The sequence below is a fragment of the Mobula hypostoma genome, chromosome 5 (genome assembly GCF_963921235.1).
Source record: "Mobula hypostoma chromosome 5, sMobHyp1.1, whole genome shotgun sequence".
In the NCBI taxonomy this organism is placed as follows: Eukaryota; Metazoa; Chordata; class Chondrichthyes; order Myliobatiformes; family Myliobatidae; genus Mobula; species Mobula hypostoma.
Genome location: NC_086101.1, coordinates 10,732,481 through 10,759,481, shown reverse-complemented (window position 1 = coordinate 10,759,481; position 27,001 = coordinate 10,732,481). Strand labels below are relative to the sequence as shown.

The 27,001-nt window shown below is 43.9% G+C and overlaps 1 protein-coding gene across 3 annotated transcripts in view; it reads right to left on the bottom strand.

Moving 5' to 3' along the window:
* The window catches only part of LOC134346576 (butyrophilin subfamily 1 member A1-like), a 50,906-nt gene that overhangs the window by 15,014 nt on the left and 8,891 nt on the right, over nucleotides 1–27,001 (bottom strand). For 2 of the 3 annotated variants that reach the window (XM_063047998.1, XM_063047997.1), the window contains exons 3-5: nucleotides 18,556–18,903; nucleotides 8,746–8,865; nucleotides 6,178–6,210 (exon numbers count right to left, since the gene is read on the bottom strand). In XM_063047998.1, coding sequence (XP_062904068.1) covers nucleotides 6,178–6,210; nucleotides 8,746–8,865; nucleotides 18,556–18,903 — 501 coding nt within the window. The remainder of the gene's footprint in view (nucleotides 1–6,177; nucleotides 6,211–8,745; nucleotides 8,866–18,555; nucleotides 18,904–27,001) is intronic. The other variant, XM_063047999.1, reaches the window with a different exon arrangement.

Sequence of the window (27,001 nt, the reverse complement as noted above, 5' to 3'; positions counted from 1 at the left end):
GTCAGTTCTCTTTCCACATCAATACCATACCCACAATACAATGTGCTTTAAGTTTGCACAGTAATCTCCTGTGTTGGACCTTGTCAAAAGCCTTTTGAAAATCCAAATACACCACAATGCAAGAAGCGTCAGGAACAAAGGTGATGAACTGAGAGCTTGGATACATACATGATGTAGTGGCCATTACAGAGATACTTGGCTGGCACTAGGGTAGGAATGGATTCTCAATATTCCTGGATTTCTGTGCTTTAAAAGGGATGGGGGGTAGAATGGGAGGAGGGGTGGCATTGCTGCTCAGGGATACTGTTACAGCTACAGAAAGGGTGGGTAATGTAGCAGGATCCTCTTTTCAGTGAGTATGGATGGAAGTCAGGAACAGGAAGGGAGCAGTTACTCTATTGGGGGTATTCTATAGGCCCCCTGATAGCAGCAGAGATACAGAGGAGCAGATTGGGAGGCAGATTTTGGAAAGGTGCAAAAATAACAGGGTTGTTTTCATGGGTGACTTTAACGTCCCTAATATTGATTGGCAACTAATTAGTTCCAAGGGTTCAGATGGGGCAGAGTTTGTGAAGTGTGTCCAGGACGGATTCCCGTCACAGTATGTGGACAGGCCAATGAGGGAGAATGCCATACTAGATCTAGTATTAGGAAACAAACTGGGTCAGATCACAGATCTCTCAGTGGGTGAGCATCTGGGGTACAGTGACCACCGCTCCCTGGCCTTTAGCATTAACATGGAAAAGGATAGGATCAGAGAGGACCTGAAAATTTTTAATTGGGTAAGGGCAAATTATGAGGCTATAAGGCTAGAACTTGAGGGTGTGAATTGGTTCGATGTTTTTGCCAGGAACTGTACTATATACATGTGGTTGATGCTTAGAGCTCTCTTACAGGAGGTTAAGAATAAATTTGTCCCGGTGAGGAAGATAAGGAATGGTAGGGTGAAGGAACAATGGGTGATAAATGAGGTGGAAGATCTAGTCAGGTGGAAGAAGGCAGCATACATGACATTTAGGAAGCAAGGATAAAGGAAGGGTAAAGGAAAACCCCAAGGCATTCTTCAATTATGTGAAGAAAAAAGGATGACAAGAGTGAAGGTGGGACCGAATAGTGATAAAGGTGGGAAGATGTGCCTGGAGGCTGTGGAAGTGAGCGAAGTCCTCAGTGAATACTTCTCTTCAGTATTCATCAATGAGAGGGAACTTGATGATGGTGAGGACAATATGAGTGAGGTTGATGTTCTGGAGCATGTTGATATTAAGGGAGAGGTGGTGTTGGAGTTGTTAAAATACATTAACGGATAAGTCCCCGGGGCCTGATGGAATATTCCCCAGGCTGCTCCACGAGGTGAGGGAAGAGATTGCTGAGCCTCTGGCTATGATCTTTATGTCCTCGTTGTCCACGGGAATGGTACCGGAGGATTGGAGGGAGGCGAATGTTGCCCCTTTGTTCAAAAAAGGTAGTAGGGATAGTCCGGGTTATTATAGACCAGTGAGCCTTACGTCTGTGGTGGGAAAGCTGTTGGAAAAGATTCTTAGAGATAGGATCTATGCGCATTTAGAGAATCATGGTCTGATCAGGGACAGTCAGCATGGCTTTGTGAAGGGCAGATCGTGTCTAACATGCCTGATAGAGTTCTTTGCGAAGGTGACCAGGCATATAGGTGAGGGTAGTGCAGTGGATGTGATCTATATGGATTTTAGTAAGGCATTTGACAAGGTTCCACATGGTAAGCTTATTCAGAAAGTCAGAAGGCATGGGATCCAAGGAAGTTTGGCCAGGTGGATTCAGAATTGGCTTGCCTGCAGAAGGTCGTGGTGGAGGGAGTACATTCAGATTGGAGGATTGTGACTGGTGGTGTCCCACAAGGATCTGTTCTGGGACGCAGTTGAGCAGAAAATCCTGAACAAATTTACACATCAGTCCATCTCACAGGTAAAGCTCATCTGCCAGAAGGCTGAAGCTGAGAATGTGGATCATAAAAAGAATTCAGCCCTGAGATCCACTGATGGTAATTGATTGTCACTGCAGAATTCAGCCAAATCCATGTTGAAGTTTGGACCTGCTGACGGAAACTTGCTGACGGGACTTGGGAGGAAATAGTCACTCACATTTACACAACTACCTGAAAAAATGGATGGTGAACGTCGGACATCCTGCTGTTGATCACTGGCAAAGGAGGCTTTGCTACCTGATGAGCCAGGATACCTGGGCTTAACCAAATCCACTATCACCTTACAACACACAAAATGCTGGTGGAACGCAGCAGGCCAGGCAACATCTATAGGAAGAGGTACAGTCGAGGTTTCGGGTGGAGACACTCAGTCAGAGTCGTGATGAAGGGTCTCAGCCCGAAAAGTCGACTACCCCTTCCTATAGATGCTGCCTGGCCTGCTGCGTTCCACCAGCATTTTGTGTGTGTTGCTTGAATTTCCAGCATCTGTAGATTTCCTCGTGTTTGCGTTTGCAAAACCACTATCATCTTCTCTGAGGGTGGACGGGTAGTGCAGTAATTCCTTCTCAGTGCAGGGAAAGATTACCAATCCCACCACCAATGGGAGAATTTCTCAAAGAGAATGAGCTGTAGAATAGTTACGAGCTATTGCTGCCACATGGAGCATGTATCCAGAATGCTGGTGGAGGGTGCACTGACCACAGTACACCGAACTCTTGAACTAACTCCTATCTCTCGCTTTCTTCATCAGGAAATGTCTTATGTCTGAGAGGGGAGGGAGAAGGAGGGGTGTAGATGCGGAGTTGTAGGGGGGTGTAGACGGGGGTGAAGAGAGGGAGGGGTTATTAGAGAGGGACGTGTTATTAGATAGAGGAAGAGATTATTAGAGAGAGGGATGGGTTATTGGAGAGAGGGACGGTTTATTGGAGAGAGGGACGGGTTATTGGAGAAGTAGAGAGGGAGTTGGTAGCGGGGGTAGAGGGGGATACAGGGGTAGAGAGGGGTGTGTAGGTGGTGGAGGGAGGTTTGAAGGGGGTTATAGGGGTGTGTAGAGGCGGAGGGGGATTGGATGGGGTGTAGAGGGTGGAGGGGGGTGCAGAGAGAGAGAGAATGGTACACAGCGATAGGGGTTCACAAAGCTGGGTACAGAGAGAGGGCAGCAGAGGAGGTGTGCAAGGGGGTTTAGAGAGAGGAGGTTAGAGGGGGTTAGTGAGAGAGGGGATTAGAGAGAGGTCAGAGAGAGAGGGTTAGGGACAGTGGGATTTAGATAGGAAGAAAGATGGTTAGAAAGGTGTTATGGGGGAGAAGGGGGAGAGTGGGAGGGGTGTAGATCTAAAGGGTAGACAGTGGATGGGGTAGTTAGGTGGGTAGAGAAAGAGTGGGTTGAGTATGGTGGGGATAGGGAGAGGTGGTTGAAAGGAGGTTAGAGTTATGGGTTAGAGAGAGGGGTTACAGAGAAGGGAAGTAGAGTAAGAGACGTTGATAGTGGTGGGTAGAGGGGTGGAGGGAGCGCGAGGGGGGAGGAAGTGCAGGGGTGGAGGGGTGGGGAGAGTGCAGGAAGTAGGTGGATGGGGGAGGGGTTGGAAAGAAGCGTAGGAAGTGGGGTTGGGAGGTGGAGGGGGAGGCAGGAGGAGGAGGAGAGAGGGCGGGGGAAAGGGGAAAGTAAGAGGCGGCAGTGTGGGAGGGGAAGGGTCGTGAGAGGGGGAGGTGCGGGTGAGAGGGGGAATAGGGGAGGGCACAGGAGTAGGGAGGGAGAGGGTGAGTGGGGGATGGAGAGAGCAAGAGGGTGGGAGGCCTTTATTCCCACTCTTGTTTTCTGCCGATCAGCCAATGCTCCACCCATGCTAGTAACTTCCCTGTAATTCCATGGCTTATTATATTCCTAAACAGCCTCATCTGCGGCACCTTGTCAAAGGCCTTCTGAAAATCCAACTACACCACATCTGCTGCATCTCCTTTGTCTACCCTGCTTGTAATTTCCTCAAAAAATTGCAGTAGGTTGGTCAGGCAGGACTTTCCTTTCAGGAAACTATGCTGCTTTTGGTCTATCTTGTCATGTGCCTCCAAGTACTCTGTAATCTCATCCCTAGCAATCGATTCCACCAACTTCCCAACCACTGATGTCAGGCTAACAGGTCTATAGTTTCCTTTCTGCTGCCTCCCACCCTTCTTAAATAGCGGAGTAACATTTGCAATTTTCCAGTCATCCAGTACAATGCCAGAATCTATCGATTCATGAAAGATCATTGTTAATGTCTCCGCAATCTCTCCAGCTGTCATACGGAGGTGGCTGGGAACAGACGCAAGTGTAAGACACAGACACTGAAGTACTAGGGGCAGGACTAGGATGCAGGGTGAGGGCAAAGACATGGACACGAAAACAGGGAATCCGGAACAGGACTGGACAAGAGAGCTAGGAGCCTGGGCTTGGACTGCGAGCCAGAGAATGGACAAGGACCCAGAACATGGGTCTTGCCTCTGGCTCGGATCCCAGAACTAGGCAAGGACGTGACTTGGCTGGCAGGCAGGGCGAGGTTGGGGACCACAGACTTGAGGCGAGGCTTCAGGCTTGGGGTCTTGAAGCTTGGTTTGGGGTGAGACTCGAGGCTTGGGGTCTTTTAGCTCCTCCTGGGCAGGGCACGGATCTCCACCCAACGGAGGCAAGGGACAGAACCAACTGCAGGGTAATGGCAATACAGCCTGACTTACCCGACGGAGGCAAGGGACAGGAAGGGACAGAACCAACCGTAGGGTAACGGCAAGACGGCCTGACTTACCCGTCGGAGGCAAGGAACAGGAAGGGAGCTAGGTGCAGGGTGGCTCCAAGACAAGACTTCATGCAAGACGAGGCGAGAGTTACCAGCAATACAAGGCAAGGCTTCAGGCAATGCAAGGCGAGACAAGAACTTCAGGCAAGGCGAGAGTACCGGCAAGACAAGGCAAGGCTTCAGGTGAGGAAACAGAATGCAGGGGAAGGGATACAAGGAGGAAGGACAAGAACAATCCAGCAGCCATGCCCTGGTCTCTGGAAGCCAGCTCCAACGAGAATCAGCTGCCTCAATTAGTGTTCAACAGGAACAGAAACACGGTAGACAGGAAAACCTATAGTAAGGGTTGATGGACCAGACTGTGAACTGGAATGCGGACTTCACGGACAGGACAATGACACCAGCTGCTTCCTCCAAATCTCAAGGGTTCATTCCATCAGGTCCAGGAGATTTATCCACCCTCAGACCATTAAGCTTCCTGAGCACCTACTCAGTCGTAATTTTCACTGCACAAACTTCACTTCCCTGACACTCTTGAATGTCCAATATACTGCAATTGTCCTCCACTGTGAAGACTCGGAGAAAGAAAGGAGGTGAGAGAGCGCAGTGCAGAGTGAGGTAAAGGATAAAGGGTGGGAGAGTTGGAGGAGGTGAGGGGGTGTTGGGGAGGTGGGGGTGAGTGGGCGTGTTGAAGGGGAGAGAGCGGTATTGATTGGACCTTCAGGGACTGTCGGGCTGCAGAACACGTGTGCCGAAACAGGGTGAGTGTGGGCTGGGATCAGCAACATCTGACCCTGTAATATTACCAGCCCATGTCAGAGTGATGATTGATGTTCGGTGCAGAAATACAAACCCAGTCCTAGGAAGATGCCACCATGTTCTCGAAGTTGGGGTGAAGCACCCAAAGCACAAGGGCTTGGAAAATTCCACCCAGAGCATTTCATTCACATGACAAGGATTGGTTCACACAGCAATGGCGGGGGGGGGGGCGCGGAGTGGGGGTGGTAGTGAGGAATTCAGCATCTCGGCGGGGGGGTGGAATGTTGTGGGAGTGAAATGAAATTTTGACGTTTTTGGTGAAAATCCTGCATCAGCCTTTATGCAGCTTTTCAACCCAAAACGTCCAGTCTCAATGCAGTTTTTGCCCAAAATGTCTAAAATACCTTCCCTCACAAACCATCCCTCCCCTGACCAATTATGTTTAGCCCACTGTTCCCAGAGAAGTTTGATTGCTCCTATTCTAAAGTCTGTTGTATTTCATCAAGATTATTTCAAGGATCCTTGGTTGTAAAATACAAGGAATTAGTTTATTATTCTTAATTTATGAATCTCTAAACAGAGCTACGTCATGAAGGATTTAAATAATTAATCCCAACAGATGTAAAGATTGATTTTATTAAATAAAATGGCTATTTCTTGTAGCTTCTGAATATTTCAGTGTTGAAATCTTACCAGATTCCATGATGGATTTCTGAAGTTCCAGCTCTGAAAAGACAGACCAGTGGTATATCAGAACAACAACACATTTTCAGGACGATGATTTCACTTCAGATGCTGGAGATCTGAAATAATGGGGACACTCAGAGGGTCAGGCAGCTGCGGAGAGGATAATCAAACTCATGGTTGACTGTCTCCCATCAGAGACAAAAAAATGTTGAAGTGGTGACAGATGTCAGTCAGAAGAGCCAAGTGAGGAAATACACCATGGGTCCATGTTAGTGTCAAGGATTAAATGACAACACATAAACCATTACCAACATTTGGTGTCGGAAAACATGAACACAGTGAACATGGTTTGAAGTGGTTACACTGAGTGTTGAATTTGAAATGTTGTGAGCTACCAGCTGTATTTAGTGCTCACAGTGACCTCTTCTACATTTGTGACAACTGATGTAGATTGGGGGACTGTCTTGTTGAGCACCATTGCTCCATCCACATCAAGCAGGATTTCCCTGTGCCAAGACTTTTAATGCCAATCACCTTTCTGACGTATTGATACTCTTCTCCTTGCACAAAGAGGCCACTCTCATGTTGGAGGAGCAATACCCGATATTCCGTCTGGGTAGCTTCATACCTGATGGCATGAATATCAATTTCTCCTCCCTCCCCCTCTCTTTTTCCATTCCCCATTCTGCTTCTCCTATCCTGCTTATCAGCTCACTACCTTCCCGGTTTCCCATGGTCCACTCTCCTCCCCGACATGATTCCCTCTGCTTCAGCTTTTTACATCTATCACCTCCCCCCTTCACACTTCAACTCTCTCCCTCATCTTCCCTCACCTACCAGCCTCTAAGTTGTACTCCTTACCCACCACATATTTTCTTGCTGGCTTCTTCACCCTTCCTTACGTGAGAATGCTGTTCTTGGATTCAACACCATAGTTCCCTCCAGGCTCAAGAAGAAGCTCGGAGACCTCGGCCTTCAGCCTGCCGTGTGTAGCTGGATCCTGGACTTCCTGTCAGATCACTGGCAGGTGGTAAGAGTGGGCTCCCTCACCTCTGCCCCTTTGACCCTCAACACAGGTGCCCCTCAGGGCTGTGTACTAAGCCCCTTGCTTTACTCTGTGTACCCATGACTGTGTAGCTACCCACAGCTTCAATCTGATGATTCAATTTGCTGACAATAGATTAGCCTAATCTCAAATAATAATGATGCAGCTGACAGAGAAGAAGTCATCACCTTGACACAGTGGTGTCAAAAAAAACAACCTCTCCCTCAAAGTCGCAAAAATAGAGGACCTGTTTGTGGACTGCAGGAGGAATGGAGACAGGCTAACCCATATAGACATCAATGGATCTGGGGTTGAGAGGGTGAACGGCTTTAAAATCCTCGGCATAAACATCACGGAAGATCTCACGTAGTCTGTACATACGGGCTGTGTGGTGACAAAGGCACAACAGCACCTCTGTCACCTCAGACGGTTGAGGAAGCTTGGTATGGCTCCACAAATTCTAAGAACTTTCTATAGGGGCATGATTGAGAGCATCCTGACTGGCTGCATCACTACCTGGTATGTGAACTGTACTTCCCTCAATCACAGTTCTCTGCAGAGTGGTGCAGACAGCCCAGCACATCGGTAGATGTGAAGTTTCCAACATTCAGGATATTTACAACGAAAGGTGGGTGAAAAGGGCCTGAAGGATCACTGGGGACCCGAGGCACCCCAACCACAAATTACTCCAACTGCAACCATCTGGGAAAAGATACCGCAGCATAATAACCAGGAACAACAGGCTCCGGGACAGCATTTTGCGCTAGGCCATCAGACTGCTTAATTCACCCTGATGCAACTGTATTTTTAGGTTATATTGACTATTCTGTTGTACATAATTTTAATTCTAAATTACTATAATTGCACATTTGGATGGAGACGTAACGTAAAAGTTTTTTGCTCCTTATATATATATGAAGGTTGTATTAATGAAGTCAATTCAATTCCTTTCCAATCAACGGTCTTGGTCTGAAACATTGACTGTTTATTTTTTTTTCCCACAGATGCTGAGTTCCTCCAGCATTTTTTGTGGTTTACTACTTACAAGATGAAGTTCTGTTCTTCATCCTCTGGGAAGCCTCCTTAGAACATTTTAGGACACTGAGTGCAGAGCTTACAGTGGGATAGGTTACACAATGAAAATGCAGAGTTTTAAAATTTGGTTTGAGCTATTAAACGGAGTTGTCATACAAACTGTGCCCAGCCTCATCACTGTAGAGGAGCCGAAATATGGGGAACCAAGATACAGGAAGTACAGGTGAATCAGTGACCAGTTGAACCTCCTGGCACTTCATCATACAGACACAGGAGATGCAACATCGGGCAGTTTCCATCCTTACTTTCCATCTCTATGGCCATAAATATTCTTTCCAGGCTCACTGCTGGAATGCCAGAGCCTGCTAGGAAATGTGGATTTTACATAATCTCTCCAGAAAATGCTCTGCCTCTCCATGGAAATTTCAGAGGGAAACTGTGATATTTTCCACTGGATTTCCAGGTGAATATTTCACAATATTGCAGAAACGTACCTTTTATGTGTCTGTTTTGTTTCACTTTCCAATAAATCAGGGTGAAGTTAGCAGCAATTACAACACAAATGGTGACGACCAGAGGCAGGACCCATTCAGGAAGAGCAGGGAAGAGATCATCTGTAGAATAAAGATCAGTGAATGAGACAATGAAAAATATTTGCAATGCACCCCAGTGGAATTATTTCAGTAAAATTCCACAACTGCCCAAGCAGCCTCCACCTGTAACGTCAATAGGTGTTTACTGGAAGAACCAGAAATGGCTGCAATGGACTGTTATAATGGAGGCTCTGAGACTTCATCACTGTCACTGATGTTTAATTGTAGAGATATACAGCACAGAAACAGGTCCATCAGCCCAACTGGTCCATGATGACCAACATGCCCCGTCCAAACTAGTCCCATTTGCCAGTGTTTAGCCCAGATCCTCCTCAACCTTCCTTGTCCATGTGCCTGACAAATTGTCTCTTCAAAGTTTCAATGTTGTTTACTGTCATATGCACAAGTCCATGAAACCATCAGCCAAAACAAGAAACTCACTTGCAGCAACATCACTGGCTATATAGCGTCACATACACAAGTAAAACATGGATTGTACATAATTTTTACAAGAAAGAACGCAATCAGAATGAAAAAAAAATGCTTTAGCGCAAAGTGATCAATGTGGTCATAGTGTTGTTAGACTGAGCTACTCGTGGTTAGAGTTTTGTGAGTTAGTTGATGAACTGAACAGGTGAAGGAAAGTAGCTATTCCTGAACCTGGTTGTGTGGGGACTTCAGGCTTCTGTAGCTTCTGCCTAATGGTCACTGCAAGGAGAGGGCATGGCTGAATGGTGAAAATCTTTGATGATGGATGTTGCCTTCTTCAGGCAGAGCCTCCTGTAGATAGAAACATAGAAACATAGAAAATAGGTGCAGGAGTAGGCCATTCGGCCCTTCGAGCCTGCACCGCCATTTATTATGATCATGGCTGATCATCCAATTCAGAAACCTGCACCAGCCTTCCCTCCATACCCCCTGATCCCCGTAGCCACAAGGGCCATATCTAACTCCCTTAGATACTGTCAATGGTGGGGAGGGATTTGCCCCTGATGTATTGGGCTGAGTCCACTTTTCCCTGCAGCATCTTACATTCACATGCATTCGGATTGCCATACCAGATCATGATACAACCAGCCAGGATACTGATTATTGTTATTATTATTGCCAATTTGCTTGCCTCAACCTCCTCCTCTGGCAGTCCATTCCACATGCCAACTTCAGTTGAAAAATGAAGTTGCTGCTCATTTTCCTGTTAAATCTTTTCCCCCTCACCTTAAAACAATGCCCTCTACAACAGAACAATTAGTGGTGACTTCGTGGAGGCATATGTTGGTAAGACCTCAGGCAAAGTTAGGAATCAAAAGGTTAAGCATGGTATGACTGGTGTCCTAAGCTGCATATGTTTCAGTGCAAGACGTATCATTGAAAGGTGGATAACAGTGCTGAAGATGAGGCAGCTGTTTGACAAACAGAGGCAATGTGCAGTGAGGAGAGGCTGTTGATAGGGCAAAGTTGCAGTCAACAAGGAAGTTGCAATGTAAATGTTGGGCAAAATCAAAAAGGGTGAACACAGGACTGACAGTGTTGTATTTGAATGCGTGTAGTATACAGAATAAGGTAGATGAAATTGTAGCACAGTTACAGATAGGCAGGTATGATGTCTTAGGCATCATTGAATCATGGTTGAAAGGAGATTATAGTTGGGATCATAATGTCCGAGAGTACACATTGTATCGAAAGGACAGGCAGGAAAGCAGAGGGAGCAACATTGCTCTGTTGGTAAAAAATGATATCAAGTCAGTCGAAAGAGGTGACATAGGGTCGGAAAGTGTTGAATCGTTGTTGATAGAGCTAAGGAACTGCAAGGGTAAAAAGATCCTGCTGGGAGTTGTATGCAGACCCTCAGTTGTAAGAATGTGACATACAAATTATAATGGGAGATAGAGAATGCATGCCACAAGGGCAATATTAAAATAGCCATGGAGGATTTCAACATGCAAGTAGATTGGGAAAATCAGGCTGGTGTTGGATTCCTGCAGGGGGGAATTTCTAGAATGCCTACAAGATGGCTTTTCAAAGCAGTTCATTCAGCGCAATAGAGAATCAGGTGACACACACAAAATGCTGGTGAAAGACAGCAGGCCAGGCAGCATCAATAGGAAGAAGTACAGTCAACACTTCGTGCCGAGACCCTTCGTCAGGACTAACTGAAGGAACAGAGAGTAAGAGATTTGAAAGTGGGAGGGGGAGATCTGAAATGATAGGAGAAGACAGGAGGGGGAGGGATGAAGCTAAGAGCTGGAAAGTTTATTGGTAAAAGGGATACAGAGATGGAGAAGGGGGAATGTCATGGGACGGGAGGCCTAGGGAGAAAGAAAGGGGGAGGGCCGAGAGAAAAATGGAGAACAGTCAAGGATGATAGTGAGAGAGACAGAGAGATAGTGAGAGAGAAAAAGGGGGAATAATAAATAAATAAGGGATGGGGTAAGGAGGGGAAGAGAGGCATTAACGGAAGTTAGAGAAATTGATGTTCATACTATCACATTGGAGGCTACCCAGACAGAATATAAGGTGGTGTTCCTCCAAACTGAGTGTGGCTTCATCTTGACAGTAGAATAGGCCATGGATTGACATGTCAGAATGGCAATGGGACGTAGAATTAAAAAGGGTGGCCGCTGGGAGATCCTGGTTTCTCTGGCGGACAGAGCATAGGTGTTCAGCGAAACGGTCTCCCAGTCTACGTCGGGTCTCACTGGTATATAGAAGGCCACACTGGTGGATTGGGTGTTGTGTAATGAACCAGAATTGATTAGAGAGCTTAAGGTAAAAGCACCATTAGAGGCAAGTGTTCATAATATGATCTAATACAGCCAACATTTGAGAAGGAGAAGCTAAAGTCAGATGTGTTGGTACTACCGTAGAGTAAAGGGAATTACGGAGGTATGAGAGAGTAGATGGCCAGAATTGATTGAAAGAGAACACTGGCAGAGATAACAGCAATCAGCATTGCCTGGAATTTCTGGAAGCAATTCAGAAGGCACATGATGTATACATTCCAAAGAGGAAGAAATTTATGCAAGTAGATTGGGAAAATCAGCCTGGTGCAGGATTCCTACAGGGGGGGTTTCTAGAATGCAAGACATTCTTGATCATGGAGGCATTAATAATCCCTATTAATTAATTAATAATCACTAGATTCTGCAATGACTGGAAAATTGCAAATGTTACTCCACTAATTTCGAGAAGGGAGAGAGGCAGAAAAAAGAAAACTGTAGGCCGGTTAGTCTGACCTCAGTGGTTGGGAAGATGTTTGAGTTGATTTGTAAGGATGAGGGACCAATGACGTGAGTAGGAAGGGTGAGGAGGTCCTGAAAGGAGAGTTTAGGGAGTTAGGAGCCAGGTTAAAGGACAGGACCTCCAGGATAGCAATCTCAGGATTGCTACCACTGCCACGTGCAGGCGGGTTTGGAAATAATAAGATAGCGCAGATCAACACATGGCTGAAGACAGGGTGCAGAGGGAAGGCTTCAGGTTTATAGATAATTGGGCAGTTTTCCAGGGAAGGTAGGACCTGTTCCGCCGGGACGGTCTACATCTCAACTTTCAGGTAGATTTGCTAGAGGGGCTCCGGTGGATTTAAACTATATATGGGAGGGAGGGGAACCAGCGTGTATGAACAGATACAGGGAGGAAGAAAGAAAAAGAAAATAGTAAAGATGTTTGTACTGTCAGGGATAAACAGAGAGTAAGAGGTGGAACATTTCTTAAATGCATTTATTTTAATGCTAGGAGCATTGTAAGAAAGGTGGAGGAGCTCAGAGCATGGATTGATACCTGGAAGTATGATGTAGTAGCTATTAGTGAAACATGGTTACAGGAGGGGTGTGATTGGCAACTAAAATTTCCTGGATTTAATTGTTTCAGCTGCGATAGAATCGGAGGGACCAGAGGGGGAGGTGTAACATTGCTTGTCAGAGAAAATATCACAGCAGTGCCTCTGGCAGGATAGATTAGAGGGCTTGTCTAGGGAAGCTATTTGGGTGGAATTGAGGAATGGGATAGGTGTAGTAACTCTTGTGGGGGTGTATTATAGATCACCAAATGGGGAGCGTGACTTGGAGGAGCAAAATTGTAAGGAGATAGCAGATATTTGTAGTAAGCACAAGGTTGTGATTGTGGGAGATTTTAATTTTCCACACATAGACTGGGACGTCCATACTGTAAAAGGGCTGGATGGTTTGGAGTGTGCAGAATGTGTGCAGGATAGTTTTTTCCAGCAATACATAGAGGTACCAACGAGAGAAGGGGCAGTGTTGGATCTCCTGTTAGGGAATGATACAGGTCAGGTGACTGAGGTTTGTGTTGGGGAGCACTTCGGGTCCAGTGATCATAATGCTATTAGTTTGAATACAATTCTGGAGGAGGATAGGTCTGGACCCAGGGTTGATGTTCTTGACTGGAGAAAGGCTAACATTGAGGGGATGAGAAAGGGTTTAGAAGGAGTGGATTGGGACAATTTGTTTTATGGGAAGAATGTAATAGAGAAATGAGTTCATTTAAAAGTGAAATTTTGAGAGTACAGAATATTTATGTTCCTGTTAGGATGAAAGGAAAGGTTAAAACTTTGAGAGAGCCATGGTTTTCAAGGGATATTGGAAACTTGGTTCGGAAAAAGAGATATCTACAATAAATATAGGCAGCATGGAGAATATGAGGTGCTCGACGAATATAAAGAATGTAAAAAGAATCATTAGAAAGAAATTAAAAAAGCTAAAAGAAGATATCAGGTTGTTTTGGCAAGTAACGTGAAAATAAATCCCAAGGGTTTCTACAGTTATATTAATAGCAAAAGGATAGTGAGGGATAGAATTGGTACCTTAGAGAATCAGAGTGGACGGCTATGTGTGGAGCCAAAAGAGATGGGGGAGATTCTTAACGATTTCTTTTCTTCGGTATTCACTAAGGAGAACCATATTGAATTGGGTAAGATAAGACAAACAGGTAGAGAAGTTATGGAAACGATGATGATTAAAGAAGAGGAAGTACTGAAGCTTTCAAGGAATATAAAAGTGGATAAGTCTCCGGGTCCTGACAGGATATTCCCGAGGATCTTGATGGAAGTTAGTGTGGAATTAGCAGGGGCGCTGACAGAAATATTTAATATGTCATTAAAAACGGGCATGGTGCTTGAGGATTGGCATCTTACTCATGTTGTTCCATTGCTTAAAAAGGGTTCTAAGAGTAAACCTAGCAATGATCGACCTGTGAGTTTGATGTCAGTGTTTGGTAAGTTGATGGAAAGTATTCTTAGAGATGGTATGTATAATTATCTGGATTGACAGGGTCTGATTAGGAACCTTCAACATGGATTTGTGCATGGAAGGTCATGTTTGACAAATCTTATTGAACTTTTTGAAGAGGTTACAAGGGAAGTTGACGAGGGTAAAGTGGTGGATGTTGTCTATATGGACTTCAGTAAGGCCTTTGACAAGGTCCCACACGGAAGGTTGGTCAGGAAGGTTCAATCATTAGGTATTAATATTGAAGTAGTAAAATGGATTCAGCAGTGGCTGGATGGGAGATGCCAGAGAGTGCTGGTGGATAACTGTTTGTGAGATTGGAGGTCGATGACTAGTGGTGTGCCTCGGGGATCTGTGTTGGGTCCAATGTTGTTTGTCATATATATTAATGACCCGGATGATGGGTGGTAAATTGGATGAGTAAGTATGCAGATGATACTAAGATAGGTGGCGTTGTGGATAATGAAGTAGGTTTTCAAAGCTTGCAGAGAGATTTAGGCCAGTTAGAAGAGTGAGTGGGCTGAAATATGGCAGATGGAGTTTAATGCTGATAAATGTGAGGTGTCACATTTTGGTAGGACTAATCAAAATAGGACATACATGGTAAATGGCAGGGCATTGAAGAATGCAGTAGAACTGAAGGATCTAGGAATAATGGTGCATAGCTCTCTGAAGGTGGAATCTCATGTGGATAGGTGGTAAAGAAAGCTTTTGGTATGCTGGCGTTTATAAATCAAGCATTGAGTATAGAAGTTGGGATGTCATGTTGAAATTGTACAAGGCATTGGTGAGGCCAAATTTGGAGTATTGTATACAGTTCTGGTCACCCAATTACAGGAAAGGTGTCAACATAAAGAGGGTACAGAGAATATTTATGAGAACGTTACCTGGGTTTCATCACCTAAGTTACAGAGAAAGGTTGAACAAGTTGGGTCTTTATTCTTTGGAACGTAGAAGGTTGAGGGGGGACTTGATAGAGGTGTTTAAAATTATGAGGGGGATAGACAGAGTTGACGTGGATAGGCTTTTTCCATTGAAGGTGGGGTAGGTTCAAACAAGAGGACATGAGTTGAGAGTTAAAGGGCAAAAGTTTAGGGGTAACATGAGGGGGAACTTCTTTGCTCAGAGAGTGGTAGCTGTGTGGAACGAGCTTCCAGCATTATTGGTTGAGGCAGGTTCGATGTTGTCATTTGACGTTAAATTGGATAGATATATGGACAGGAAAGGAATGGAGGGTTATAGGCTGAGTGCAGGTCATTGGGACTAGGTGAGAGTTCGGCATGGGCTAGAAGGGTCGAGATGGCCTGCTTCCGTGCTGTAATTGTTATATGGTTATAGGGTTATATGGTTGTATTGAAGTCTTAGGGTGCTTGAAGGCACATGATAAAATAGGCCATAGTCAGCATGGTTTTCTCAAGGGAAAATCTTGGCTGTCAAATCTGTTGGAATTCTTTCAAGAAATCAAGCTGCATAGATAAAGGAGAATCCATTAATGCTGTGTACTTGGATTTTCAAAGTAAATATGTAAAATTATAGGTCTCATCTGCAGGCTGAGATTCTACATTGCAGAAAGGCCAATTTTCATGCCAGCAGAAATGATCTGGCAAGTGTGGATTGGGATTGGCTGTTTTCTGGCAAAGGTGCACTTTGTAAGATGAGGCTTTCAAAACCAAATTTTGACAGTGCAAAGGGTGTACTTGTCTGTCAGAATAAAAGGTAAGGATAACAGGTGTCGGGAACCTTAGATTTCAAAAGATACTGAGGCCATGGTTAAGAAAGAAAAGGTGCGTAGCAGGTATAGGCAGGTAGAAATAAATGAGATGCTCTTTCAGAACATGAAATGCAAGAGACACTTAAGAAAGAAATCAGGAAGGCATAAAGTTGCTTTAGCAGACAAGGTGAAGTAGAATATGTTAAGCGCAACAGGGCTACTAGGGTCAAGATTAGTCCTCTGGAAATCAGAATGGTAGGTAAACCATGTGTCAAATCAAAACAGATGGGGGAGATCTTAAATTCTTTGTATCTGTATTTACTCAGGAGACAGATACAGAGCCTACATCAGTGAGGCAATGCAGCTTCAACTTCATGGTTCCTGTATAGATTACAGAGGAGGAGGTGTTTGCTACTCTGACGAAAATCAATGTGGATAAATCCCCAGGGCCTGACAAAGTGTTCTCTCAGACGCTACAGGAGGCATGCAAAAATTGCTGGGACCCCAGCAGAAATATTTAAAATATCCTTCACAACAGGCCAGGTACCAAGATTGGAGAATAGACAATGCTGTTCCGTTGTTTAAAACAGGCTCTGAACATAAACCATGAAATGATAGGCCTGCAAGTCTGACATTAGTTGTGGGAAAGTTATTGGAAGGCATTGATAGGAACCAGATATATAAGTACGGTGCCTATATAAAGTATTCACCCCCACCCCCCGCTTGGAAGTTTTCATATTTTGCTGTTTTAGAGTGTCGAATCACAGGTGATCTAATTCGACATTTTTTGACGCTGATTAACAGAAGACTGATTTGTGTCAAAGTGAAAACAAATCTCTACCAAATGATCTGTTTATTACAAATATACTTTCCTATACAAATATGTACTTTTCTATGACTCTGTGACTAAGGTTTGAGAAGAAACTGAAGAGTTGTGAACAAAGCCTGGTCCTTAGTGCAAAGCAGACTCTCTTCTCTGATTCTGTCTACACATCTCACTGGGCTGGGAAAGCGGCCGATATAATCACATACCCCACACCCAGGCCATTCTCTCTTTCCCCCTCTCCCACTGAGTGAAGATACAAAGCCCCAAGAGCACAAAACACCAGACTCGAGGATAGTTTCTATGCCATTGTTATCAAGCTCTTGAATGGACCTCTGACACTCCAAGATATGAATGCTTGCACCACCATAAGACCATAAGATATAGGGGCAGAAGTGGGCCATTCAGCCTATCGAGTCTTCTCCGCCGTTCAATCACGGCTGATTCAATTCTTCCAATCATCCCCACTCCACTGCCTTCTACCCATACCCTTTGATGCCCTGGCTAATCAAGAACTGATCTAACTCTGCCTTAAATGCACCCAGTGACTTGGCCTCCACGACCACTCGCTGCAACAAATTCCACAGATTTACCACCGTCTGACTAAAGTAATTTCTCCATTTCTGCTCTAAATGGACATCTTTCAATCCTAAAGTCGTGAGCACTTGTCCTAGGCTCCCCTACCATGGGAAATAACTTTGCCATTTCTAATATGTTCAGGCATTTTATCATTCAGAATGTCTGTATGAGATCGACCCTCATTCTCCTGAACTCCACGGAAACAGATCGAGAGCTGCCAAATGTTTCTCATACGGTAAACTTACATTTCTGGAAACATTCCCATGAATCTTCTCTAAACCCTCTCCAAATTCAGTATATCCTTTCTGAAATAAGGAGCCCAAAACTGCACGCAAAACTCCAAGTGTTATCTCACGAGTGCCTTCTGGAGCCTCAATCTCTCATCCTTGCTCTAATTTGCTATGCCTCTAGAAATGAATGCCAACATTGCATTTGCCTTCTTCACCACTGACTCAACCTGGAGGTTAACAGTTAGGGTATCCTGCACAAGGACTTCAAAGTCCCTTTGCATCTCTGCATTTTGACTTCTCTCCCCATCTAAATAATAGTCCGCCTGTTTATCTCTTCTGCCAAAGTGCATGACCATGCTCTTTCCAATATTATATTTAATTTGCCACTTCCCTAAAACTATCTAATTCTCTTTGCAGGCTCTCTGTTTCCTCAGCACTACCCGCTCCTCCACCTACCTTTGTATCATTGTCAAATGTAACTACAAATCCATTAATCACATGGTCCAAATCATTAGCATACATCTTAAAAAGCAGCGGTCCCAACACCGAGCCCTGTGGAACTCCACTGGTTTTCGGCAGCCAGCCAGAATTGGATCCCTTTATTTCCACTCTACGATTTCTGCCGATCAGCCAATGCTCCACCCATGTTAGTAACTCCCCTGTAATTCCATGGGCTCTTATCTTGCTAAGTAGCCTCATGTGCAGCACCTCCTCAAAGATCTTCTGAAAATCCAAGTACACAACACCTACTGCATCTCCTTTGTCTACCCTGCTTGTAAATCCCTCAAAAAATTGCAGTAGGTTAGTCAGGCAAGATTTTCTTTTCAGGAAACCATGCTGACTCTGGCCGACCTTGTCATGTGCCTCCAAGTATTCGGCAATCTCATCCCTAATAATCGATTCCAACAACTTCCCAACCACCAATGTCAGACTACCCCGTCTAACTCAAAGCAACCCTTACACCTTAATGTGTAATTGTGTAGTGACTTGCACTGTAATTTCTCTGCAACAACAGCACTATATTCCACATTCTTTTCATTTTACTACCTGAATATATGTGTATGAAATGGTCTATCTGGATGGCATGCAAAACAATACCTTGATACAAATGGCAATAATACTCACTTCGAACACGCAGTTCAACCGCAGATTGTTTGAAGTCAGTTCTGTCTTCAACTGAACATGTATATTGTCCTTCATCATCTGGCCTTACGTTCTTTATTCTGAGGGAAACATTTCCTTTGGTAATTTCATCTTTAAACAGTTCTGTCCTTCCTCTGTAATCCTGGTGTTGAGCGAGGGGGTCATCTTGTCCATGTCTGTACACGTGGATGGGTGAGCTGAGACCGGATTTTAGCCACTGCACTGTCATGTTGCTGGCAGAGGTTGGTGGGAGCATCACACAATCCAGTACAACATCTTTACCTGCAATTGCTACAACAGGCTCATTGGGTGCAAATAGGGTAAAATCACCTGGAGAGAAATAATTGATAATACAAGGAACCTATGATGAAAATTGATGAGGAACCTGTTACCCAATGTACAGTTCAACTATAACACAACCAGGACTGTGAACTCAAAAGAAAAGAATCTCAAGTATTACGATTTTGATCACATGCTAGCAAACTGAAATGGGTAAACTGGTAGCGGGTTTGGAATTGGAATTGGTTTATTATTATCACATGTGCTGAGATACAGTGAGCTTGTCCTGCATACTGTGCATACAAATCATGCTTTCTTTTCTTCTTCAATCTTTTCATTAATATCAAAATGTTAAACATAACAAAATATTAATACAGAGCTATTGGGATTATATTGTTAATAATTAGCATATGTAAATATAAACTCAGTTAACACAGATATTAAACCTCTCAAAATCTTACAGAATACAAATATAATATGAGTAAAAAAGATACAAAGGTATAATGAAAAAGAAAAAAAAATACAAAAAATATACACCAATGAGAAAAAAAACACTAAACAATACTAATCAACAAAACTATAAAAAAAGACATGGGCTGTTGTGTTATATCAAGTAGCACTATTAATGTCAATAACTCCACTTCTCTCTCCATATATTTAAATGTAATAGAATAGGTTTGGAGAGGGTCACCTTACATCATATGGAAGTGTTGAACAAATGGCCTCCAAATATTTTGAAATTTAATAGAAGGATCATAAATGACACTCCTATTTTTTTTCTAAATTTAAACACGACATAGTTTAAGAGAACCATTGAAATGTAGTGGGAGAATTAATCTCTTTCCAATTCAATAATATAGATCTTCTAGCCATTAATGTAACATGGAACCATCGGACGAGCTGAAGAGGTCAAATGACTTTGTTCTATCATTAGCAAACCAAAAATTGCAGTAATAGGGTCAGGTTTTAGATCAATATTCAGAACAGTTAAAATAATATAAAATATATCTTTCCAATATTTTTTCAAAAGAGGACATGATCAAAACATATGAGTTAAAGAAGCTATCTCAGAGTGACATCTGTCACACACAGGATTCAAATGAGAATAATAACGAGCTGGTTTATCTTCAGACATATGAACACTCCGTACTACTTTAAACTGTATCAGCGAATGTTTAGCACCTATAGAGGAAGAATTAACTAATTGAATTTTTTCCTCATTTCTCTATAGGTAAAGAAAGCCCAAGTTCCCTTTCCCAATCATTCTTAATGTAGCGGGTTTTAACACAAGTTTGTATATAATTTTACTATGGATTAGTTTGGGCATCCAACAGAGCACAGGGGTGGAACTAATTTCCCGCAACTACTCCACCACAACCCACCCAACAAGCGTGAAGAAAGGGATGATTTAGGTCTGAGGGAGGATAACTGTGTGGGTGGAACTCAGCACTGAAATCTGTTTGTAAAATCCAGCCAGGCAGAAGCTGGACAGAAAACCGCAAATTATGAACAGGAAATTGACATGTGGAAAGATTTTTGCATTCCAAGTGCTCAAAGACCAACATCTGAGGGTTCAGGTAGCAACTTTATATTGAGGTTGTCCATCCATCAATTATTCTTTAATATAAGCTGTAAAACGCTGAGGATCCATCACTACTCCCAATCACACATCACTACTGTTATCTCGCCAAACAGAAATAAAACTGATGCAAACTGTTTGCCAGGTGATCCAGATCCTTGCATTCTTCCTTCTCCTGTACACACAGGCTGACGTTCCACTGGATACCTCCCATCTCTTCTACAGTCGTATCTTCCTGTCCCTGATCTTTCACCAGTTCAGTGATGGTAATTTAAGGGTGTGACTGCTTCCTGAAATATCATGTCAAACTTCCCCGATGTATTGAAGTGTTTGGAGCTTGTCATGCTGAGCCAAGCACTTCAACCAGAGAACAACTTGCTGCAGGAATGCAGAAGGTTACAGTTTGATCAGTTTGGATCGAACTGTAGGCTTGAGGGGGTGGGCTGGGAACTGTGGCTCCTAACTCATTTCTCAATAATGATTTCTCATTCGGGGTTCTGCAGATCCTTAGGTTCCATGAGAGGTCGCTAGGGGTTCTGTGAGAGGTCATGATTAGAAAAAAAACATCGTTTTCTGAACTTCACGTAACGCCCGACGCTAGCGCTCACGGTGGTGGACAGTGACCGAGCAGCCCCGTTAGCAATCCAGTATGGCACTGTGCAGTACGACTGTGTTTATTTGGCTGAGTCCATTCTCAGTTTTTTGACGTGAGATGGGGAGACCATTGATAATTAGTGAGTGCACAGAGAAGTGGACGGTAGGCATGATGTGTGTTTTCTGAGCATTGAATGAACTTGCCTAAATTGGGCTGTGATGTCAGTCTCTCCCTTCCTAATTACCTCCCCCGACTTCCCATTACACACTGACAACTGACTTATGGGAGCAAACAAAGTACCAGTGTCATAGAAAATTGGAAGGAAATCTTCATTCTAAAGTCGGTCCGGTGTGGCAAATTTTGAAGAGGTGGTCTGAGATGGAAGAGGAGATTCTAGGCCTGTGCCTATGGTCATTTCTGATACGGTTAATAATGCAGAATTACAATTTTGAGTCATTTCACTGCACTAGTGCAACAATGGACACACCAAAGTCTGCATTCACAATGAAAGCTGCTTATCAATGGGTTTTACATGGATTGGTGATCCACGTTGTCCGAATCAATTGTGCCTAGTCTGTGGCAAATGTAGCAATGGATTCAGCAAAATTGAAAAGGCACTTATCTACAAATCACAGCCATTTGGCATACAATTGTGCTGATTATTTTAAATAACTATTAGAAACTCAGAAAAAAAAACAGGTTAAAGCTTTTGAAAATAAAGTTACAGTCATTTAAAAGGTTCAGGAAGCAAGTTATTAAGTAGCTTTCAGATCAGTTCACTAGAGAATGTTGAAGAGACTGTGAGAAAGCCTGAACTAAGAACACACCAATCTCCTGCTACATACAGAAATCTGGTGGGTTAGCCGAGGAAGAGTTCTCAACAGGGTGTTTGACCTGAAAGGTGAGTTGCAGGTGTACTTTCCTGAAAATAATAGGACAGATTTTGCTGAGTGCTTTGAAGCTAAAGAATGGTTGCAGAAACTAGCCTACTTAACAGACATTTTCCATATAACCATATATAACCATATAACAATTACAGCACGGAAACAGGCCACCTCGGCCCTTCTAGTCTGTGCCGAACTCTTACTCTCACCTAGTCCCACCAACCTGCACTCACCCCATAACCCTTCATTCCCTTCCTGTCCATATATATCCAAATGTGTTGGCGCGTGGTCAAGTGGTTGAGGTGTTTGTCTAGTAATCTGAAGGTCACTAGTTTGAGCTTTGGCTGAGGCACCGTGATTTGTCCTTGAGCAAGGCACTTAACCACACATTGCTCTGCGACGACACCGGTGCCAAGCTGTATGGGTCCTAATGCCCTTCCCTTGGGCAACATCGGTGGCGTGGAGAGGGGAGACTTGCAGCATGGGCAACTGCTGGTCTTCCATACAACCTTGCCCAGCCCTCGCCCTGGAAACCTTCCAAGGTGTAAATCCATGGTCTCATGAGACTAACAGATGTCTATAAAGAAAGATCTATCCAATTTAACTTTAAATGACAAAATCGAAACTGCCTCAACCACTAATGCTGGAAGCTCGTTCCACACAGCTACCACTCTCTGAGTAAAGAAGTTCCCCCTCATGTTACCCCTAAATTTTTGCCCTTTAACTCTCAACTCATGTCCTCTTGTTTGAACCTCTCCCACTCTCAATGGAAAAAAGCCTATCCACGTCAACTCTATCTATCCCCCTCATAATTTTAAATACCTCTATCAAGTACCCCCTCGACCTTTTACGCTCCAAAGAATAAAGATATAGCTTGTTCAACCATTGTCTGTAACTTAGGAGATGAAACCCAGGCAACATTCTGGTAAATCTCGTCTGTACTCTCTTAATTTTATTGACACCTTTCCTCTAAGTTCATGACCGGAACTGTACACAATATTCCAAATTTGGCCTTACCAATGCCTAATACAATTTCAACATTACATCCCAACTCCTATACTTAATGCTCTGATTTAAAGGCCAGCATAACAAAAGCTTTCTTCACCACCCTATCCACATGAGATTCCACCTTCAGGGAACTATGCACCATTATTCCTAGATCCCTCTGTTCTACTGCATTCTTCAATGCCCTACCATTTACCATGCTTGTCCTATTTTGATTAGTCCTACCAAGATGTAGCACTTCACATTTATCAGCATTAAACTCCATCTGCCACCTTTCAGCCCACTCTTCTAACTGGCCTAAATCTCTCTGCAAGATTTTGGAAACCTTCTTCATCATCCACAACTCCACCTATCTTTGTATTATCTGCATACTTACTAATCCAATTTACCACCCCATCATCCAGATCATAAATATATATGACAAACAACATTGGACCCAGTACAGATCCCTGAGTTACACCACTAGACACCGTCCTCCAAACTGATACACAGTTATCCACCACTACTCTCTGGCGTCTCCCATCCAGCCACTGCTCAATCCATTTTACTACTTCAATATTAATGCCTAAGGATTGAACCTTCCTAACTAACCTTCTGTGTGAAACCTTGTCAAAGGCCTTGCTGAAGTCCATACAGACAACATCCACCGCTTTACCCTCGTCAACTTTCCTAGTAACTTAATTAAAAAATTCAATAAGATTCGTCAAACATGACCTTCCATGCACAAATCCATGTTGACTGTCCCTAATCAGACCCTGTCTATTCAGATAATTATATATACCATCTCTAAGTACTTTCCATCAATTTACCCACCACTGACGTCAAACTCGCAGGCCGATAATTGCTAGGTTTACTCTTAGAAACCCTTTTAAACAATGGAACAATATGAGCAATACGCCAATCTTCCGGCACCATCCCCATTTCTAATGACATTTGAAATATTTCTGTCAGAGCCCCTGCTATTTCTACACTAACTTCCCTCAGGGTCCTAGGGAATATCCTGTCCAGACTCGGATACTTATCCACTTTTATAATCATTAAAAGCGCCAGTATTTCCTCTTCTTTTATCATCATACTTTCCATGACTACCCTTCTTGCTTCCTTTAGTGAATACCGAAGAAAAGAAGTTATTCAAAGTCTCCCCCCATCTTTTTTGGTTCTGCAAATAGCCGCCCACTCTGATACTCTCTGGGAGCAATTTTATTCCTCACTGTCCTTTTGCTAGTAATATAACTGTAGAAACCCTTTGGATTTATTTTCACTTTACTTGCCAAAGCAGCCTCATATCTTCATTTAGATTTTCTGATTTCTTTCTTAAGATTCTTTTTTACATTCCTTATGTTCCTCAAGCATCTCATTTACACAAAGCTGCCTATATTTATTATAGATCCCTCTTTTTCTGAACCAAGTTTCAAATATCCCCTGAAAACCATGGCTCTCTCAAACTTTCAACCTTTCCTTTCAACTTAACAGGAACATAAAGATCCCGTATCCTTAAAATTTCACCATTAAATGACCTCTTTTTCTCTGTTACATCCTTCCCATAAAACAAGTTGTCCCAATCCAGTCCTTCTAAATCCTTTCACTCATCCTCAAAGTTAGCTTTTCTCCAATCAAAAATCTCAACCCTGGGTCCAGTTCTATCCTTCTCCATAATTATATTGAAACTAATGGTATTGTGATCACTGGTTCCGAAGTGCTCCCCAGCACATACCTCCGTCACCTGCCCTATCTCATTCCCTAACAGGAGATCCAACACTGCCCCTTCTCTAGTTGGTAGCTCTATGTATTGCTGCAAAAAACTAACTTGCACACATTTTAGAAACTCCAACCCATCCAGCCCTTTTACAGAATGGGCTTCCCAGTCAATGTGTGGAAAATTAAAATCTCCCACAATCACAATCTTGTGCTTACTACAAATATCTACTATCTCCTTACAAATTTGCTCCTCCAATTCTCACTCTCCATTAGGTGGTCTGTAATACACCCCTATAAGTGTCACTACACCCTTCCCATTCCTGAATTCCACCCACATAGCCTCCCCAGCCATGTCCACTAATCTATCCTGCCAGAGCACCGCTGTTATATTTTCCCTGACAAGCAATGCAACACCTCCCCCTCTTCAGCCTCTGATTCCGTCACACCTGAAGCAACGAAATCCAGGAATATTTAGTTGCCAATCACACCCCTCCTGAAATCATGTTTCACTAACAGCTACAACATCATATTTCCAGGTATCAATCCATGCTCCAAGCTCATCCCCCTTTCTTACAATGCTCCTAGCATTAAAATAGTTGCATTTAAGAAACTCCCCAACTCTTACTCTCTGTTTACCCTTAATAGAGCAAACAACTTTGTTATCTTTTTCTGCCTTCTCCCCTACATCTTCGGTCTGAGTGCTCCTGACCTATGTCCCCTGCCTATCCTCCCTCGCACTCTGTCTACTAGCTTTCCCTATTTGTGAACTAAACTCCTCTCTCCTAGTCTCTTCAATTTGAATCCCCCACCCCCAACAATTCCAGTTTAAATTCTCCTCAGTAGCCTTCACAAATCTCCCCGACAGGATACTGGTCCCCCTAGGATTCAAGTGCAACCCGTCCTTTTTGTACAGGTCACACCTGTGCCAAAAGAGGTCCCAATGATCCAAACACTTGAATCCCCACCCCTTGCTCCAATCCCTCAGCCACACATTTATCCTCCACCTCATTGCACTCCTACTCTCACTGTCACGTGGCACAGGCAGTAATCCTGAGATTACTACTTTTGTGGTCCTTCTTCTCAATTCCCTTCCTAACTCCCTATGTTCTCCTTTCAGAACCTCTTCCCTTTTTCTACCTATGTCATTGGTACCTATATGTACTACGACATCTGGCTCCCCTCCCTCCCACTTCAGGATATCTTGGACGCGATCAGAAACATCCCGGACCCTGGCACCAGGGAGGCAAACTACCATCCGGGTCTCCTGACTGCGTCCACAGAATCGCCTATCTGACCCCCTAACTATCAAGTCCCCTATTACAACTGCCCTCCTCTTCCTTTCCTTACCCTTCTGAGCTAGAGGGCCGGACTCTTTGCCGGAGGCACGGCCACTGTTGCTTCCCTCAGGTAAGCTGTCCCCCCCACCAACAGTACTCAAACAAGGGGCACAGCCACAGGCGTAGTCTCTAGTAAGCTAAGCTTAGCTATCTGTTTTCTTATCAAGAAAGCTCAGCTGAAAATTCATTCTCTACGCAAAAGAGCATTGACAATTATTTTTGGATTATTATATCCACAACTTACTGATCACACTAAGGTACTGTGAGCTGTCGATATAATGGTTATGCTGGGGGTCACTGAGACCTAAAAATTATTTTGTTGGTTCCTCCAGGGAGAAAGTTTGAGAAAGGCTGCTCTAAATATCTGCATGACAATTTTCCTCTGTGATTAATTGTTTGGAGGTATACACCAGAATTAGGCAGATGCAAGTTCCTGATGACAAGTTACCAACACACTCTGGAATTTAGCAGGGATGGTTCCTCGCACCACAGCGCATCCCCACAGTCGAATGGCTTATGTGAGTGGTTTTACCACTCCTCAAAGGCTGTTCTGAGGGCTTCCCTGACCTAAGGGTGTTGGCATGATCATCACCCATGGGTGCTCCTGAGGCTCAGAACAGCTCTAAAAGAGGATGGGTAGTCATCCATGGCTGTTGGTATAAGGGCATCTGTTATGAGTGCCAGGTAATTTTATTCCTAACACCACGTCTGCCTTGTCGACCATTCAACAGCATTCCACCCTCCTCAGTAAATTCAATTCCTTTCCACATATTCCTACTTCCCATCATGGTGAACTGCACTCTTGGATTCCTGTTGAACTACATTCCGCCTCATTTGTGTTTGTCCGCCATGACACACAGCAACATCCCCTTAGGCCCCCTAACGATGGCCCGTTCCATTTTTTTGGGAAGAGGAGGAGCCAAGCCACCTGCTGTTACTCGTCTCATAGAGCATAGAACCTGAGCTTGTGTCTTGTCCAAACTCAGGAGAGTGTCGCAATGCCAGTTTTAATGAATTATTGGGGAGCTGTATGGTAATGTAATTAGCGGAA